Here is a 20000-nt window from a genome sequence, read left to right as displayed (position 1 = left end):
TATTATTATTAATAATAATAATAATAATTTATTAGATTTGTATGCCGCTCCTCTCCGCAGACTCGCAGACTTTTCCTTTTTCTACTCAGAAAGTCTTTTTCTTCCAACTCCTATTATGGATTCCACCTAAGTTCCTGTTCTGTCCCAGCGCCGAGCCCCCCCAAAATAAGATGCACACCACCGGATTAACTCCTAAAGGTTTTACTATTTACAAAAGTCTTGTGCAGTTTGAGCCTTTTCGAAAAGAAGGTAACATCTAGCAAAGGCTTCACCACACTGATTATACAGTCTTATCAGCTGGCCAGAGTCCCATGAATAGGTAAACACGACAGCGATTACCAAGTTGAAGCAAGATTAATTAGCGTAGACGTACAGAGGTTGGCTGTTGGTCTGTAGAGGAAGGAAAGAAGAAAGGAAGGTTTGAAAGGAGAAGGAAGGAAAGATGAATGGATGGATGGAAGGAAGGAAGGAAGGAAGTTGGAAGGGAGAAGCAATGAAAGTTGGAAGGAAAGATGAAGGAAGGAGGGAAAGAAAGAGGAAGAAATAACGGATGGAAAGAAGGAAAGAAGAAAATTAGGGAAGAAAGGAAAGGAGAAGGAAGAAAAGTTGGAAAGAAGGATGAAGGAAGGATAGAAAGAAAGAAGGAAGGAAAGATGAAAGAGGAAGGAAGTGAAGAAAGAAAAGAGAGAAGATTCTGAATGGCCTCCTAGGTGGTAGCCCCCAGGCCCTGGCAAATTTTGGGAGAAACCCATGCCTTGAAAAAGCCGTGAATGCAGCGTTGAGGGCACAGGGGCTGCCGAAGAGGCTGGTTTGGCATCGAGGTCCATTGCTTGTTCCCTGCGTGGAGCAGCAGTGCCAACTGTGCCCCCCCCCCCCTGGCCAGGGCAGCTACAGCCAGCAGAGGCAGAACCTCTGGTGCTGTGGGTGAGGTCACAAGCAGCCCTTCTGGAACTCTGGGGCCAGCAGAAAGCAGCTGTCCATCGCTGCGGAGGGCACCCTCCTGCCAAGGGGCAGGGAAAGGGTGCCCTTTTGGGGGAACGCGGTGCCCACCGGAAGACCAGTCATCACAGAACATCAAGGGCGGCACTAAAAAAATGCCACATAACACGCGGCAAAACATCCTACCACCTGCCTCGGGCGAGGAGTAACGAAACAGGGCCCAGGTGGGTCTCGGGGCGATTCTGTTTGCACAGCTAATGTAGAAGCCAGGTTGCCACTACTTACTCCAAGGAGGATAAAAACTGGAGCATGTCGGGGGGCTCAACCCAGACAAGACCGAGTGGCTCTGGGCATTCCCTCCGGAGGACTGTTCCATCTGTCCGTCCATTGCTCTGGGGGGGGGGGGAGGTTCTGACCCCCTCAGATAGGGTTCGTACATTGGGTGTCCTCCTGGATCCATAGTTAAATCTTGAACACGACCTCTCGGCTGCGGCCAGGGGGACCTTTGCCCAGGTTCGCCTGGTGTACCAGTTACGGCCCTCTTTGGACCAGGAGGCCTTGCGCACAGTCACTGAAGCCCTCATTACTGACCATTAAATGTTATCTGGGGATGTGATTGAGTCAATTGACTGTTTTTTAAATGTAAAGGGGTTTTGGCTTAGAGTTTTAAACTATTAGATTGATTTGTACACTTGTTATTGTATTGTATTTTGTGAGCCGACCCGAGTCCTCGTACAAGGGCGGCATACAAGTCTAATAAATATTATTATTATTATTTATTAGATTTGTATGCCGCCCCTCTCCGTAGACTCGGGGCGGCTCACAACACAATAAAACAGTTCATAAGAAATCTAATAATTTACAATTTTAAATATTTTAAAAACCCCATTATTAAACAGACATACGTACAAATATACCATACATAAATTGTATAGGCCCGGGGGAGATATCTCAGTTCCCCCATGCCTGGCGACAAAGGTGACTTTTGAGGAGTTTACGAAAGGCAAGGAGGGTGGGGGCAGTTCTAATCTCTGGGGGGAGCTGGTTCCAGAGAGTCGGGGCCACCACAGAGAAGGCTCTTCCCCTGGGGCCCGCCAAACGACATTGTTTAATTGACGGAACCTGGAGAAGGCCAACTCTGTGGGACCTAATCGGTCACTGGAATTCATGCGGCAGAAGGCGGTCCCGGAGATATTCTGGCCCAGTGCCATGAAGGGCTTTATAGGTCATAACCAACACTTTGAATTGTGACCGGAAATTGATCGGCAACCAATGCAGACTGCGGAGTGTTGGTGTAACATGGGCATATTTGGGAAGCCCATGACTGCTCTCGCAGCTGCATTCTGCACAATCTGAAGTTTCCGAACACTCTTCAAAGGTAGCCCCATGTAGAGAGCATTACAATAGTCGAGCCTCGAGGTGATGAGGGCATGAGTGACTGTGAGCAGTGAGTCCCGGTCCAAATAGGGTCGCAACTGGTGCAACGCCCCCCCTCACCACAGCTGAAAGATGTTTCTCCAATGTGAGCTGTGGATCGAGGAGGACGCCCAAGTTGCGGACCCTCTCCAAGGGGGTCAATAATTTCCCCCCCCCCCAGGGTGATGGACAGACAGATGGAATTGTCCTTAGGAGGCAAAACCCATCAGGGTTGAGTTTGAGTCTGTTGACACCCATCCAGGCCCCAACAGCCTCCAGACACCGGCACATCACTTCCACTGCTTCGTTGATTGGACATAATAATAATAATAATAATAATAATAATAATAATAATAATAATAATAATAATACAACAACAACAACAGCTCGCGCGGCTGCATTCTGCACTATTTGCAGTCTCCGAACACTCTTCAAGGGTAGCCCCATGTAGAGCACATTGCAATAGTCAAGATTGGAGGTGGTTATTATTATTATTATTATTATTATTATTATTATTATTATTATTATTATTATTATTATTATTATTATTATTATTTGTTGTTATTATTATTAACAACTACGATAACAACAACAACAACAACAACAATAATAATAATAATAACCTCCCGTCTTGACTATTGCAATGCGCTCTACATGGGGCTACCCTTAAAGAGTGTTTGGAGACTGCAAATAGTCCAGAATGCAGCCGCACGAGCTGTTATGGGTCTACCTTACTACGCCTATGTAACACCAACACTCCACATGCTGCACTAGCTACCGATTAGTCTCCGGTCACAATTCAAGGTGTTGGTTATCACCTATAAATCCCTACATGGCTTAGGGCCTGGCTATTTACAGGACCGTCTCCTGCCACATATCTCCCAGAGGCCTTTCAGATGGCACAGAATTGGCTTCCTACAGGTTCCGTCAATGTAGGTTGGTGGGGCCTTTTCTGCTGCTGCCCCAGCTCCATGGAACCAATTCACCCCTGATATTCGCACTGCGCCCACTCTTCTGGCTTTTTGAAAAGCTGTTAAGACCTGGCTTTCTCGAGACGCCTGGGGGCTGTGAACTCTAACATCAGACGTGCCCGAATGTTCGACTTCTTTTTATTATTGTACTAATGTATTATTTTTTTATTGTTGTAAGCCGCCCTGAGTCCTATGGGTTTGGGCAGAGTGGCGGTCATTTTCCATAGAGGACAAATTCTTCCTGGTAACGGGAAGTCTTCGGAAAGGGGCGGCATACAAATCCAAATAATAAATAAATAAAATAAATAAATAAATTAGGAACCCTACACCTTAAAGCAGTGTTTCCCAACCTTGGCCACTTGAAGATATCTGGACTTCAACTCTCAGAATTCTGGGAGTTGAAGTCCAGATATCTTCAAGTGGCCAAGGTTGGGAAACACTGCCTTGAAGTGTTACTCCTTTCTGAGTCAGAAGATTGATAGGCGGTCTCGACAGAGTAACCCATGTTCGAAGGGGACCTTAGAGGTCATCTAGTCCAATCCCCTGCTCAAGCAGGAGACTCTGGACTATTCTGACTGTCCAGTCTCTTCTTGAGACCGTCCAGGGATGGAGCACCCACAACTTCTGGAGGCAAGCTGTTCCGTTGATTAATTACCAGAATGACTGTATTGGAAGGGACCTCTGAGATCTTCTAGTCCAACCCTCTGCTCCGGTAGGAAATCCCGTCCCATTCCAGAGAAGTGACTGTCCAATCTCTTCTTAATATTCAGTGGTGAGAAAAGTAAGGTTCTACATTTTGGCAAGAAAAACAAAATGCACAGGTACACATAGCCAGAGGTATAACAAGCAGGAAGAGGGAGATTATGATCCCGCTATATAGAGTGCTGGTGAGACCCCATTTGGAATACTGTGTTCAGTTCTGGAGACCTCACCTACGAAAAGATATTGACAAAATTGAACGGGTCCAAAGACGGGCTACAAGAATGGTGGAAGGTCTTAAGCATAAAACGTATCAGGAAAGACTTAATGAACTCCATCTGTCTAGTCTGGAGGACAGAAGGAAAAGGGGGGACATGATTGAAACATTTAAATATGTGAAAGGGTTAAATAAGGTCCAGGAGGGAAGTGTTTTTAATAGGAAAGTGAACACAAGAACAAGGGGACACAATCTGAAGTTAGTTGGGGGAAAGATCAGAAGCAACGTGAGAAAATATTATTTTACTGAAAGAGTAGTAGATGCTTGGAACAAACTTCCAGCAGACGTGGTTGGCAAAGACACAGCAACAGAATCTAAACATGCCTGGAATAAACATAGATCCATCCTAAGATAAAATACAGAAAATAGTATAAGGGCAGACTAGATGGATCATGAGGTCTTTTTCTGCCGTCAGTCTTCTATGTTTCTATGTTTCTACACAGTATATATGGTACATTTGCTCAACAGGAGTAACTGCGAGAGGGATTTTTGAGTCTTAAGTGGGCAGCCATTTAAATAGGATCCTGCAGCAGCTGCCAAAAAAGCCAACACAGTTCTAGGCTGCATTAACGGAGGGATAGAATCAAGATCACAAGACGTCTTAATACCACTTTATAAGGCCTTGGTAAGGCCACACTTGGAATATGGCATTCAGTTTTGGTTGCCACAATGTAAAAAAGACGTCGAGACTCTAGAAAGAGTACAGAGAAGAGTGACAAAGATGAATAGGGGACTGGAGGCTTAAACATATGAAGAACAATTGCTGGGCATGTCTGGTTTAATGAAAAGAAGGACCAGGGGAGACAGAATAACAGTCTTCCAGTATTTGAGGGGCTGCCATAAAGAAGAGGGAGTGAAGCTATTCTCCACAGGACCTGAGGGCAGGACAAGAAGCAATGGGTGGAAACTGTTAGTATATTGTGCGTAACCTACTTGGGTGTTGCCATACAGTAGCTAACAATGTCAGTTTGTAAAATGTAAAGACTATACCTTTAAGGAACTTTTATTGGTTGGCCACAAGAGGGCGCCAACACCATTCCCTTTGGAGGGAGTTACGTTGTTAGAGATATATTTGCTGTGAGCTGTATTCTTGCTGTGTGTGGTTTGTATTGTTGATTCTGTATATTTCTAAATAATAATAATGTTGTATATACATTGATAGTAAGTCTGAATCATTATCTGGCTAACCCACATTTCCGACACCACAACAGCTCTGCTTAATGTGTGTTGAAGGTTTCGTACCGAGACATACTAACAGAAACTAAACAAGGAGAGAAGCAACTTAGAACTAAGGAGAAATTTCCTGACAGTCAGAACAATTAACCAGTGGAACTGCCTGCCTCCATAAGTTGTGAATGCCCCAACAATGGAAGGTTTTAAGCAGATGTTGGATAACCATCTGTCTGAAGTAGTGCCTAAGCAGGGGGGTTGGACTAGAAGACCTCCAAGGTCCCTTCCAACTCTGTTATTCTACATACACGTTCCATAATTTTGGTTGCAACCCTATTTGGTCATGACTCAAACCTGATTTTGAAAATTTGGTGCTTACAAAAAAATTGGCACAGGAGGGGAAAATAATTCCCAGCCCTCCCTCTTCATTTGGGATAGGACCCTGAATAGTGGGGGGATTAATCTGAGAACGTGACACAGACGGGGCCCATGGGCGCAGGGAGAATTCTGACATTTCTTTCTGCTCCTGGGGGGACAAACCGTTTGGCTCAGTGGTCTCCAAACCTTGCAGGGGGGTGGGGGAGAAGAGAGAGGGACCACGCAAGAGGTGGCCTGGCCTGCACACATACACATCTGTGTGTAATTGTCCTGCAAGTGGAGCTGTATGTGCATGCGTGCCAGCCTTCCACTTAACATGGCCCAGGTTGCCATATCACCCCTGGGGGAGAGGGTGATATGAGACCCCCCACACACCCCCCCTGGTCTGACTTCTCTTTTGGTTTCCTTTCAGAGCTAAGCCCCAACAGCCCCAGCAGCCTGCGGAGCAACCGGAAGCCGAGATGTCGAAAGGTAGGACTGGAAATTTTAACCAATTGATGTCTAATGATCTATTATGGCTCAGTCTTCACTTTCTGGCAATGCTCTTGTTATTCAGTAACATCTAGTAGACATGAAGGGATGATATAAATATTGTTTTTTTCTTTTTCTTCTTTGTGTTAATGTTTTTTTTTCTTTTTATGTTAAAAACTTTTTCCTGTTGGGGCAATTAAGCTAGAAATAAGGATTCAGAGATGCCTATGAATAAATAAGGATGTGTCACAAAAAGAACCTTGATTATGAAGCTTGAAGTTGTGGGGACTGTTTTCCAATTTTCTGCATATAGGAATCTTGCTGCGATTATAATATGGAGGATTAAGTACAGTGGTGCCTCTACTTAAGAACTTAATTTGTTCTGTGATCAGGTTCTTAAGTAGAAAAGTTCGTAAGTAGAAGCCATTTTTCCCATAGGAATCAATGTAAAAGCAAATAATGTGTGCAAACCCATTAGGAAAGAAATAAAAGCTCGGAATTTGGGTGGGAGGAGGAGGAGGAGGAGAACAGAGCAAAGGGAGCGTTTCTTTTCTCTGGGCGCTGGCAGAGGTTTATTCCCTCTCCAAGCGCCCAGAGAAAGGAAAATGCTCCGTTCACTCTGGGCTGCCAAAGCCTCCTTAAGCGCCACCAAAAGGCTCCCCTGGCAGCTCTTAAAAGCCCGAGATGGCCGGGATTAAATGGGGAATGGCAGGAAACTGGCCGGGCCTTCATGCCGCTCTCAAATTTCCTGGGAAATTTTTCCGGGCTTGGGTTCTTAAGTAGAAAATGGTTCTTAAGAAGAGGCCAAAAAATCTTGAATACCTGGTTCTTATCTAGAAAAGTTCTTAAGTAGAAGCATTCTTAAGTAGAGGTACCGCTGTATTTGTCTTTATTTTTAAACTTCTGCCTTGCAATATTTCTAGAAGGAAAAGTTCAGGTTTTAAAAGGATTATTGCTGTTATTACTGACTTCTATTATTAGATTTTAACTGTTTTTAATGTTGTTGCATTTATTCCTATTGTCTGTTTGAAGTGAATACAATAAATAAGTAAATAATGGGGTGGAAAGCAACCTGGAAGGACTTTCCCTCTTCCGACCGTGTTCTTGCCTGCTCCCCTCCAGGGCCGGCCGTCGGGGGTCTGTGGACCACCAAGCGCGATGGAGAAGTCAAGCTGCGGATGGAGCCGAGCGGCATCGGCTCCGAGACCCCCATCACCGTCCACGAGCTCTTCCTGGCCACGGTGGAGAAATACGGCAACTTCCCGGCGCTGGCTTCGAAAAAGCAAGGCCGTTGGTCCAAGCTGACCTTCCGTCAGTACTACGAGGAATGCCGCAAGACCGCAAAAAGCTTTATCAAGGTTTGGCAGGGGTGGGGTGGGGAGAGAATTGAGGGGGGGGGGACATTGCATGCTCTCTGCACTGGGTCGCCATCAGCCCTGCGAGGTAGGGCGACTGCAGAGGGTGGGGGAGGAGCTTGCTGGCTTTGGGGGCCAGGGGTCAGTGGGGTCAGCGAGGGGCAGCCTCTGTGGTGGAGAGGGCTTCATCTCTGCCCTTCTCCCACAGCTGGGCCTGGGCCGGTTCAACAGCGTTTGCATCCTGGGCTTCAACTCCCTGGAGTGGTTCCTAGCTGACATCGGTGCCATCTTTGCTGGGTAAGGAGAAGGCGGCCTCCCCTTTTGGGAAAAGAAGCGGGGGTCCTCACCTGCAGAGATTGACCATTGCTCTGAGGCTGAGGGTTCAAGCCCAGCCCCTTCTTCTCTCCCTACTTTCTGCACTTCGGTTTTACGTTTCGGGTCAGGGCAGAGGGGAGGGGTCTCTGGCTCAGCCCCATGGGCTTTAAAAGGTGGGCTTCAAAAGGGGGGGCATGTTCTCTTTGCAGGGGCTTTGCTGTCGGCATCTACACCACCAACTCCCCCGAGGCCTGTCACTACGTCGCGGAGAATTGCGAGGCCAACATCATTGTGGTGGAGAACGACAAACAGCTGCAGAAAATCTTGGAGGTGAGTGCCAGGGCTCGGGAAGGGAGCCTGGGAGGTCTTCTAGCTCACCCTCTGGCCCAGGAGAGGGTTTTTCTTGAAGGCTTCCAGGGATGGAGCAGCAACGTTTCTGGGAGTTTGGATGACCCACCAAACCCCCTCTCTCTTTCTCTTCCTCTCTCTGTCTCCCAGCAACTTTATAAGGTGGGTGGACTTCAACTGCCAGAATTTCCCTAAGAGGGGAATTCTGGGAGTTGAAGTCTACACCAGTGATTTTCAACCTTTTTTGAGCCGCGGCACATTTTTTACATTTACAAAATCCTGGGGCACACCACCAACCAAAATGACACAAAATGACACCCTAAGACACTCTCCTCTCTTTTTCCATCCCTGTCTCCTCCCCACCCTTGTGTGTGTGTGTGTGTGTGTATACACACTCTTGAACCATTTCCCAAAACAGGTGAGGGCTGGGGGTTTTTCTCTCTTATTCTTTGGGTGCTTTTTATCATATGCTTTAAATCAGGAGTCACTTCTCTCTCTCTTTTATTTCTCTCTCTTTCCTCTCATTCTCTGTCTCAATCATTTTCTCATTTCTCTTTTTTTCCTCCCCTTTTTTCTCATTTCTCTCTTGCTCTCTCTCCCTTCCTCTCCTTTACTCTCTCTCTCTCTCTTGCCTTCTTTCTCTCTCACGCTTGCTTTCTCTCTTGCTTTCTCTCTCTCACTCTCTTTCTCTCTCTCTTGCTTGCTTTCTTTCTCTCTCTCTTTCTCACGCTCACTCTCTCAGCAAAAAGTTGCGAGACCGGAACCTGAGCTTCCTTCTTCACGGCACACCTGATCATGTCTCGCGGCACACTAGTGTGCCATGGCACACTGGTTGAAAAACACTGGTCTACACACCTTCCCTCCTTCCTTCCTTCCCTCCTTCCTTCCTTCCCTCCCTCCCTCCCTCCCTCCTTCCTTCCTTCCTTCCTTCCTTCCTTTGACATATGCCATTTTCCAAAGACTCGGGTCGGCTTACAACACTCAAAGAACACATCCTAGATCTGAATGAATGAAATATTCTCATTGAATACTTTGTTCTGTACAAAGGTGAATATGCACAACAGCAGGTGAAATATGATTGTCAATCAATGTTGCTTCCTAAGGGGACAGTTTGATTTCACAGAAGTTTGATTTACACTCAGAGTGATATTGTGTTAAATGTTCCCTTTATATTTTTTTTTAGCAGTGTAAAAGAACAATAGAAAACATCTTAAATCCAAATTTAAAATTAATCTAACTCAGAGGTAGGCAAACATGGCTCTTCTATGACATGTGGACTTCAATCCCCAGAATTCCAGAGCTAGCATGATTGACTCAGGAATTCTGGGGGTTGAAGTCCACAAGTCATAAAAGAGCCAGGTTTTACACTTAAAATTCTTCAAAGTACTGTCCTTGGGCTTCTACACATTTTTTCCAGTGACTGCCATTACCGGTACACGCCCTGGAAGGCATCTTCGGTGACCTCTCACAAGGTCTTCGTCACGGCTGATTGGATCTCTGCTATGGACGAAAAAGGGGTTCCTTTCAGGGCTGGGAACAAAAAGAAGTCTGCTGGGGCGACGTCAGGACTAGGGGGGGGGGCAGTGTTGGCACCTGGTGTTTGGCCAGGAACTCGCGGACTCGTAGCGCATTGTCGCAAGGTGCATTTTTCGTCCATAGAAATCAGCCATGACGAAGACCTTGCGAGAGGTCTCTGAAGACGCCTCTGAAGGCGAGAGGTCTCTGAAGGCGCATACCGGTCAGAGCAGAGTCACTGGAAAAAATGTGTAGAGACCCAAGGACAGTACTTTGAAGAATTTTAAGTGTTTGTGCAAATCTGTTCAATAAATTAAAAAAAATAATTGCATTACTTTTGTTACACACCCTGTAAGTCTGAGTGCAGTTTCATTTAACAACCACTTTGCTTAATGACCAACTTGCTGGTCCAAATTATGGTTTCTAAACGATGTTTGGGCCACCACAATGGCCTGGTGGCTTTCTTGTGGGGCTAAGCTTCACACTGGAGGGAGCAGGTGATTTTTTTTTAGGGGAATTATTGGGGTTTCCCAGTGAAGACATTTGGGGTGAAGTGTCTCTTGTTTGCCCCCCTTCCAGGTGGAGAAAAAGCTTCCTCACCTAAAAGCTATCATCTGCTACAATGAAGACATCAAAGAGAAAAGGCCTAACCTCTACAGCGTGAGTAGTTCCCTTTCCTTTCTGGGGGGGTCCTCAACTTACGACCAGAATTTCCACAGCTAAACAAGGCAGCTGTTGAAGTAAATTCACACCTGGGATTTTACAGACTCCCCCCCCCCCCCCCAGTCACTAGGCAAACCACTGTGGTTGTTAAAGTGAATCGTTTGGTTGTTAAGCGAATCTGTGCTTTCACCACCATTGAATTTGCACGCGATCATTTCGACCCCAAAATACTCCGCAGCTTACAACCACAAATAGAATAGAATATAATTCTTTATTGGCCAAGTGTGATTGCACACTTTACACAAGCACAAGGAATTTGTCTTTGGTGCAGATGCTCGAATTTGGAGCATTTGCTCGAAATGAGCCTGAAATTTCTGTTGTTAAGTGAGGTTTGCCCCGTTCTACGACCTTTCCTGCCATGATTGCTGAGTGAGTCACTGCAATGGTTAATGGCATAGCCCTTAAGTGGCTGCCCGCCCACCCACCCACCCCCGGTCATAAATATGAGTCAATCATCTGAATTTTGATCCTGTGATCCCGGGGAGGCTGCAAAGGTGATAAACAGTTGCAAGTCACATTTTTCAGTGCCGTTGTAACTTTGAACGGTTGTAAGTCGAGGACTGCCAGTGGGCATGCTGCAACTGCCACACAGGGGAGGACCAGTTGTAAGACCCTTTTCGTTTCAGTGCCATCGCAACTCGGGCAGCTGAACAAAGAGTTGTAAATCGAGGGCCGTTGCAGTCTTTCTTCTCCTGCTGTGCTTCCTCTGGCAGGAGATACTTCCCCACTAGATCCCAGGGATTGGGAGAGGCCTGGGATCCTGTGGGGGAATATTGTGCCTCTGAGTGGACCTCTCGGGCAGCCCTGGCACCAGGCAGAGGGCCAGAGTTAAATAATAATAGTAGTAGTAGTAGTACTAGTAGTAACAACTAATAATAATAATAAAATATAAATTCTATTATTTATTCATTGATTCATTGATTCATTGATTTATTTATTTGGGTTTATATGCCACCTCTCTCCAAGGACTCGGGGCGGCTTAGAACACATAAAAAAGAACAATACAGTATCATCGTCTAAATCCAATTAATTTAAAAAACTAAATGTACTAAATGTTGTAATGTAAATATTGTTGTTTGTTTGCTGTTGTTGTTGTTATTATCATTATTATCATTATTATCATTATTATCATTATTATTATTATTATTATTATTATTATTATTATTATTATTATTATTGGAAGTGTTCAATTTGACATTGTGATATGAAATTCAGCATATAATCTCATTTCCTGTGTATTGCTGGGGATGTTTTGTGAATAAAATAGCAACAACAACAACGAGTTGGAAGGGACCTTGGAAGTCTTCTGGTTCAAAACCCTGCTTGGGCAGGAGACCCTACCCTACTTCAGACAAATGGTTACCCAACCTCTTCTTAAAAACTTCCGGTGTTGGAGCCTGTGTTGGAGTAGCCAGTGGGTAGGGTCTCTGTTTGCATAAAGGGGGGGGGGGGTCAGGTCAGCTGTTCCCCTAAAGGGATGGTGCTAAAACCTTGCACCCCACACCTTTTGATGCTCCGATGTGGGTCTCACCTGAGGCTGTGGCTTTTCTTTCCTTCCTTCTGGCCAGTGGAAGGAGTTCATGGCCCTGGGCAGCTCCGTTCCAGATGAGCAGCTCAACAAGGTCCTGGCCAGCCTCAAGCCCAACCAGTGTTGCACCATCATCTACACATCTGGGACCACCGGGAACCCCAAAGGAGTCATGCTCAGCCACGACAACGTAAGTGTGTGTGTGTGTGTGTTTAGGACAGGGGTCTCCAACTGGAGCAACTTTAAGCCTTGTGGACTTCGACTCCCAGAATTCCAAGAGTTGACATCCACAAGTCTTAAAAGTTGCCAAGGATCCCTCTGGGGCATTCACACGGTCTTCGTCTTGCAGATCACATGGACGGCCAAGGCAGCCGGACAGTACGTGAACCTGAAGACAGCCTTGGATGGCCAGGAGAGTGTGGTCAGCTACCTGCCTTTGAGCCACATCGCTGCGCAAATGATTGACATTTGGCTGCCCGTCGCCTTTGGCGTGGAGACGTACTTCGCGCAGCCCGATGCTCTGAAGGTTAGTTGGCACTCCCTGCTTCTCCTTTGAGGAGGTCAAGGGGGCTTTTGCAGGGTCATCCTTTCACATTACCCCCCCACACACACACAAACACACACACACACACACAAAACAGCAGAATAACAGAATTGACCCTGGAGGTGGGAGGGACCCTGGAGGTCTTCTAGTCCAATCCCCTGCTCAAGAAGAAAACCCTGATCGAAACATTTAAATATGTTAAAGGGTTAAATAAGGTCCAGGAGGGAAGTGTTTTTAATAGGAAAGTGAACACAAGAACAAGGGGACACAATCTGAAGTTAGTTGGGGGAAAAATCAGAAGCAACATGAGAAAATATTATTTGACTGAAAGAGTAGTAGATCCTTGGAACAAACTTCCAGCAGACGTGGTTGGTAAATCCACAGTAACTGAATTTAAACATGCCTGGGATAAACATAGATCCATCCTAAGATAAAATGCAGAAAATAGTATAAGGGCAGACTGGATGGACCAGGAGGTCTTTTTCTGCTGTCAGTCTTCTATGTTTCTTTTCTTTTTTAAATGTTTCTATGTTTCTAAGTACTGTAACATGAGAAAATATTATTTGACTGAAAGAGTAGTAGATGCTTGGAACAAAATTCCAGCAGACGTGGTTGGTAAATCCACAGGAACTGAATTGAAACATGCCTGGGATAAACATAGATCCATCCTAAGATAAAATGCAGGAAATAGTATAAGGGCTGACTAGATGGACCATGAGGTCTTTTTCTGCCGTCAATCTTCTATGCTTCTATGCCAGTGATGGCGAACACTTTTTTCCTCGGGTGCCGAAATAGTGCATGTGTGTGATAATAATAATAATAATAATAATAATAATAATAATAATAATAATAATAATAATAATAATAATTAGAAAAGAAAGTATGGATCATCGACATTGCAATCCTAGGAGACAGCAGAATTGAGGAGAAGCAGCTAGAGAAATTAGTGAAATACGAAGATCTAAAAATCGAGCTGCAATGACTCTGGCATAAGCCAGTGAAAGTGGTCTCAGTGGTACTTGGCACACTGGGCGCAGGGCCAAAGGATCTCAGCGGACATTTGAAAACCATCGGAATTGACAAAATCTCCACCTGTCAATTGCAAAAGGCTGCTTTACTGGGATCAGCACATATAATTCGCCGCTACATCACGCAGTCCTAGGTGCTTGGGAAGCCCCCGACTGGTGATGAAATACGAAACCCAGCATAGTGATCTCGTTTGCTGTGTTGTATTGACATAATAATAGTAATAGTAATAACAATAACAATAATAATAATTTATTAGATTTGTATGCTGCTCCTCTCCGAAGACTCCAGGACCATTGCACGTGTGTATGTGCCCATGCCCTTATTCAATACCCATATTCCCATGTTCTCACGGCCCGCCATTTCCTGACTTCCAGGGGGCCCGGTAAGCCCATTTTTCGCCCACCCCAGGCTCCAGAGGCTTTCATGGAACTTGGGGAGGGTGAAAATGCCCTCTCCTGCCCCACTGGAGGCCCTTGGAGGCCAAAAACGCCCTCTCAGATCCTCTATGCTTGCCAAAAATCAGCTGGCAGGCACCCAGTTGTGTGCTGGAGCTGAGCTAGGGCAACGGCTCGTGTGCCAGCAAATGTCTCTGGTTCACCATCATGGCCCTATGCCATTCCGGACAAGTGGTTGTCTAATCCAGCGTTTCCCAACCGGTGTGCTGCGAAGCTCCTAGGGAAGCTCCAGCTGGGCGGGGCGCTGCCGGTGCCTCCGACCTGGAGCTCCCACTCGCAGCTGTCCCCCGGCTACTGCCCGATGCTTCATTCTTCGCATGGGTGGTTGGGTGGGTGGGTGGGTGGATGAATGGATGGGTGGGTGGTGAAATGGATGGATGGATGGATGGATGGATGGATGGATGATAGTGAACATAGGGATGATAGGTGATAGAAGGAAAGAGAGAGAGAGAGAGACATGAATGATAGATTATAGATTATAGATTATAACAGTGATAGATCTATCTATTTAATGTGATAGATGGATGGATGGATGGACAGACAGCAGCAGATATAGAAGGGTAGATAGACAAACAAACATAATAGATGGATACACAAGACAGATTGATAGAGATAGAAAAAATTGATGGATAGAGAGGAAAATGGGCAGACTGATAGATGGATAGGTAGAACAGAGAGAGGTAGGCAGGCAGGTAGATAGATAGACGGATAGACGGACAGGCAGGTGGCAATAGCGATAGCAAGAGCATTTAGACTGATCTACCACTTCCTAGTGCTTTTATATTCCTCTCTAAGTGGTTTACAGAATCAGCCTCTTGCCCCCAATAGTCTGGGTCCTCATTTGACCCACCTCAGAAGGACAGAAGGCTGAGTCAACCTGGAGCCGGTGGTGAGATTTGAACTGCTGAACTACAGCTAGCAGTTAGGTGGAGGAGCCTGCAGTGCTGCCCTCTTAACCACTGCGCCACCCCAGCTCTTAGGTAAATGTATAGATAAATGAAAGCAATTTATTTATTTATTAAATTTGTATGCCGCCCCTCACAGCAGTGATAAAAACAATGTACAATACAAATCTAATAATACGAAGTTAAAAACCCATAATTTAAAAAACATGCACACAACACACCATACATAAATTACATAGGCCTGGGGAAGATATTTCAATTCCCCCATGCCTGGCGGCAGAGGTGGGTTTTAAGAAGTTTACGAAAGGCAAGGAGGGTGGGGGCAATTCTGATCTCTGGGGGGGAGTTGGTTCCAGAGGGTCGGGGCCGCCACAGAGAAGGCTCTTCCCCTGGGTCCCGCCAAATGACATTGTTTAATCGACGGGACCCGGAGAAGGCCAACTCTGTGGGACCTAACCGGTCGCTGGGATTCGTGCGGCAATGTCCCAACAGAGAGGGGGCCAGAACCTCAATATCCCCGGGTTGGGTTTTTTCTCCAGCGCCCCCCCTTCCCCACTTTGGAGTCAGCTTCCCTGCCCGTCTCTCTGTCCATGCCCTGACCGCCTCCTTCGCCTTTTGTCCGGCAGGGCACCCTGGTGGATACCCTGCGGGAAGTGAGACCCACGGCATTCATGGGGGTCCCTCGCGTCTGGGAGAAGATGCAGGAACGCATGAAGTCGGTGGGGGCCAAGTCCTCCACCCTGAAGAAGAAGATCGCATTGTGGGCCAAATCCGTGGGGCTGGAGACCAACCTGAAGCGCATGAACGGGTACAAGGCTGGGGAGGGGGTGTTGTGTGGGAGGCGGGGGAGGGGGGGCACAGTCTTCTTTTTGTGACTCTCCATGGGGAAAGCCAGATTCACTTAACCCAGGGCTTCTCAATTATTTCCTGTTATGAAACCCCCCCCCCCCCCCAGGAAGAAGTAAATATTCCGCGCACCCCCAACTCTCCGCCAGGACGATTGTTTGCAATACTTGGCACACTTTTATTTATTTATTTACTTATTTATTTACTTACTTACTTACTTACTTACTTACTTACTTACTTACTTACTTACTTACTTACTTACTTACTTATTAGATTTGTATGCCGCCCCTCTCCAAAGACTCGGGGCGGCTAACAACAATGAAAACACAATGAAAACAAATCTAATATTAAAAATAATCTTAAAAAAACCCCAATTTAAAAAACACCACTCACACATACAAGCATACCATGTATAAATTCTATAAGCCCTAGGGGGAAGGGAAAGTCTCAATTCCCCCATGCCTGACGACAGAGGTGGGTTTTGAGGAGCTTGCGAAAGGCTAGGAGGGTGGGGGCAACTCTGATATCTGGGGGGGAGCTGGTTCCAGAGGGTCGGGGCCGCCACAGAGAAGGCTCTTCTCCTGGGTCCCCACCAAACGGCATTGCTTAGTCGATGGGACCCGCAGAAGGCCAACTCTGTGGGAACTAACTGGTCGCTGGGATTCGTTCGATCACTTTTGCTGAAAAAACCCAAGCGGCTTATCAGTGTGATTGAGCTGTAATGTGTTTAAGTGACACCTTAATTTATTTGACTTTGTGCTGTCCACTTCCAACATTTTTAGACCCAGCAAACATACCGGTCTTTCCTCGTCTCCCACCATAGTCACAGTGAAGCCAAGCGCTATATGCGCCTCCTTGTCCTATTCCTCATCTTAACTTTTGGGAGACTTACGTTTGTCTCACCATCTCCGTCTCTCTCCTCCTTTCTTTTCATCCGTGTTCAATATTTTTCCATGGTGTCTTTGAAAGGTTTGTTATTTGCACTTCATATCTTCTGCTCTGTGCTATTGTTTCCGGCCAGGTAGCTGGGCATAGGATAGCCTTGAACCCCCTCAAAAGAATGCTTTGTGACTACATCTGCTTCCTCCTGAAAATCCCCCCTCTCAAGGTCCCATAAACATTAGGCCCCCTATAGATAGTGGGGCAAGGTGTTAATTTATCCCCAACCTCTGCACCGGTTGGACATCCTGTCTGGAAAAAGATGTGTAGATCTGGTCATAGGTGGGACGGGGGGGAGTGGGGGCAGCCCAGGCCCTATAGACTGAAGCCCTTGCAGAGGGTGGGTTCTTGTTTTGCTCCTGGTCTCATGTGGGCGTTTTTCCCCCCTGCAGGTCCCCCGATTTGCCGATGAATTACCGGCTGGCGAGGGCACTGATTTATAAAAAAATCCGGAAAGCGCTGGGTCTGGACCGCTGCAACAGGTGTTACACGGGGGCGGCTCCCATCACAAAGGAGACCTTGGAGTATTTCCTGAGCCTGGACATTGTGGTCTATGAGCTCTACGGCATGAGCGAAAGTTCAGGCCCCCACACCGTTTCCTTTGCAGCGTCCTACAGGATGGCCAGGTAAGGGTCAAAACTCCGCTTACTCCCATGGCAAAATCCATATGAGCACGTAGACTTATATGATGCTTCGCAAGTTCTAGAGCCTCTCTAAGCTGTTGACAGAGTCAGCACCTTGAGGCCCGACAATCTGGGTCCCCCTTTTAGTGACCTTGGAAGGATGGAAGATTGAGTCAACTTTGAGCTGGTCAGGATCGAACTGCTGTCAGTGAGCAATGAGTTAGCCTGCAATATTGCATTCTAATTACTGTGCCAACACGTTCCTTCCTTCCTTCCTTCCTCCCTCCTCCCAACCTCCCTCCTCCCAACCTCCCTCCTCCCACCCTTCCTTCCTTCCCTCCTTTCTTCTTCCTCCCTCCCTCTCCTACTTCCTTCCTTCCTTCCTTCCTTCCTTTTTTCCTCTCCCTCCCTCCCTCCTTCCTTCCTTCCTTCCTCCTCCCAACCTCCCTTCTCCCACCCTTCTTTCCCTCCTTCCTTCTTCCTCCCTCCCTCTCCCACTTCCTTACTTCCTTTTTTCCTCTCCCTCCCTCCTTCCTTCTCTTCTTCCTTCCTTCCTTCCTCCTCTCACCCTCCCTCCTCCCACCCTCCCTCTCCCTTCCTTAATTTTTTCCTCTCCCTCCCTCCCTCCTTCCTTTCTTCCTTTCTTCTTTCCTTCCTTCCTCCTCCCAACCTCCCTCCTCCCACCCTCCCTCTCCCACTTCCTTCTTTCCCTTTCCTTCCTTCCTTCCTTCCTTCCTTCCTTCCTTCCTTCCTTCCTTCCTTCCTTCCTTCCTTCCTTCCTAGATATATACCACTTCACAGTGCTTCCCAGCCCTATGGAAAGTTTACAGAGTCAGCACCTTGACCCCAATAATCTCACTCTTCATTTTACTTCATTCTAACCATTGTGCCAGCCTGGCTCTCATCCATAGTTGAGTCCAAATTTATGTTGCTAAGTGAAATGTTTGTTAAACGAGTTTGCCCCATTTTACAACCATTCTTGGCACAGGTGCTAAGCAACAATTGCAGTCGTTAAGTTAGTCCAACTGTCGCTAAATTAATCTGGTTTCTCAACTGACTTTGGTGGCAAAAGGGGATCACGTATGAACCCCAGGACATGGCAACAGCCATAAAATGAGGCAATTGCTCAACATCTACATTTTGATCACGTGGCCACTGCGGATGCTGCAACAGTGAAAATTGGCCATAAGCCACTTTTTTCAATGCCGTTGTAACTTCGAACGGTCTTGACACAAATTGTTGCCCTGCCCGTGATGCTTGAAAAAGAAAGCGTGGGATCACGGCAGAAGCTCATTTTACAACCCTTTTTTGTGGCAGTTGTTATGTAAACGCTGCGGTCATTAAGCAGAACTATTATTTGGGGGGCATTTTTGCCGAAAACTAAAAACAAAGGCCAATTTTCCACAAAAAAAATATATATCGTGGATTGCACTCATGTGAGGATGGGCTGCCTCCCAGCGGCCAATTAGGTCCCACAGAGTTTATTTATTTATTTTATTTATTTATTGGATTTGTATGCCACCCCTCTCCGCAGACTCGGGGCGGCTAACAACAGTAAAAAGACAATATGAACAAATCTAATATTTAAGTTAATTTAAAAAACCCCAATTTAAGAAACCAATCATACATACAAACATACCATGCATAAATTTTGTAAGCCTAGGGGGAAGGGAATATCTCAGTTCCCCCATGCCTGACGACAGAGGTGGGTTTTAAGAAGCTTACGAAAGGCAAGGAGGGTGGGGGCAACTCTGATATCTGGGGGGAGTTGGTTCCAGAGGGTCGGGGCCGTCACAGAGTTGGCCTTCTCTGGGTCCCATCGACTAAACAATGCCGTCTGGCGGGACCTAGGGGTAGAGCCTTCTCTGTGGCGGCCCCAGCCCTCTGGAATCAACTCCCCCCGGAGATTCGAATTGCCCCCACCCTCTTTGCCTTCTGCAAGATGTTAAAGACCCACCTATGCCACCAGGCATGAGGGGACTAATCCTTCCCCTCCCATCTTTCTGACTCCAGCATTTGAAATGGTGTGATTGTGTAGAATTGAATGTTTTTTTAGTAATAATGGGTTTTTAAATTAGTTTTAGTATTGGATTTGTATCATATTGTATTTTGTTGCTATTGTAAGCCGCTCCGAGTCATAGAAACATAGAAGATTGACGGCAGAAAAAGACCTCACGGTCCATCTAGTCTTATACTATTTTCTATATTTTATCTTAGGATGGATCTGTGTTTATCCCAGGCAGGTTTAAATTCAGTGACTGTGGATTTACCAACCACGTCTGCTGGAAGTTTGTTCCAAGCATCTATACTCTTTCAGTAAAATAACATTTTCTCACGTTGCTTCTGATCTTTCCCCCAACTAATCTCAGATTGTGTCCCCTTGTTCTTGTGCTCACTTTCCTATTAAAAATACTTCCCTCCTGGACCTTATTTAACCCTTTCACATATTTAAATGTTTCAATCATGTCCCCCACTTTCCCTTCTGTCCTCCAGACTAGACAGATGGAGTTCATTAAGTCTTTCCTGATACGTTTTATGCTTGAGACCTTCCACT

At 46.3% G+C, this 20000-nt stretch overlaps 1 protein-coding gene across 1 annotated transcript in view; it reads left to right on the top strand.

The window, feature by feature from the left end:
* LOC139158178 (long-chain-fatty-acid--CoA ligase ACSBG2-like) overlaps positions 1-20000 on the top strand; it is a 63587-nt gene that overhangs the window by 36904 nt on the left and 6683 nt on the right. Inside the window, 10 exon segments of the mRNA XM_070735597.1 lie at positions 6263-6321; positions 7444-7679; positions 7885-7973; positions 8201-8321; positions 10434-10514; positions 12146-12295; positions 12455-12631; positions 15665-15846; positions 17216-17449; positions 18764-18770. Coding sequence (XP_070591698.1) covers positions 6263-6321; positions 7444-7679; positions 7885-7973; positions 8201-8321; positions 10434-10514; positions 12146-12295; positions 12455-12631; positions 15665-15846; positions 17216-17449; positions 18764-18770 — 1336 coding nt within the window.

The sequence above is a fragment of the Erythrolamprus reginae genome, chromosome 1 (genome assembly GCF_031021105.1).
Source record: "Erythrolamprus reginae isolate rEryReg1 chromosome 1, rEryReg1.hap1, whole genome shotgun sequence".
Classification (NCBI taxonomy): Eukaryota; Metazoa; Chordata; class Lepidosauria; order Squamata; family Dipsadidae; genus Erythrolamprus; species Erythrolamprus reginae.
The sequence above is the reverse complement of the archived record's forward strand: the minus strand, read 5'-3'. Positions and strand labels throughout refer to the sequence as shown.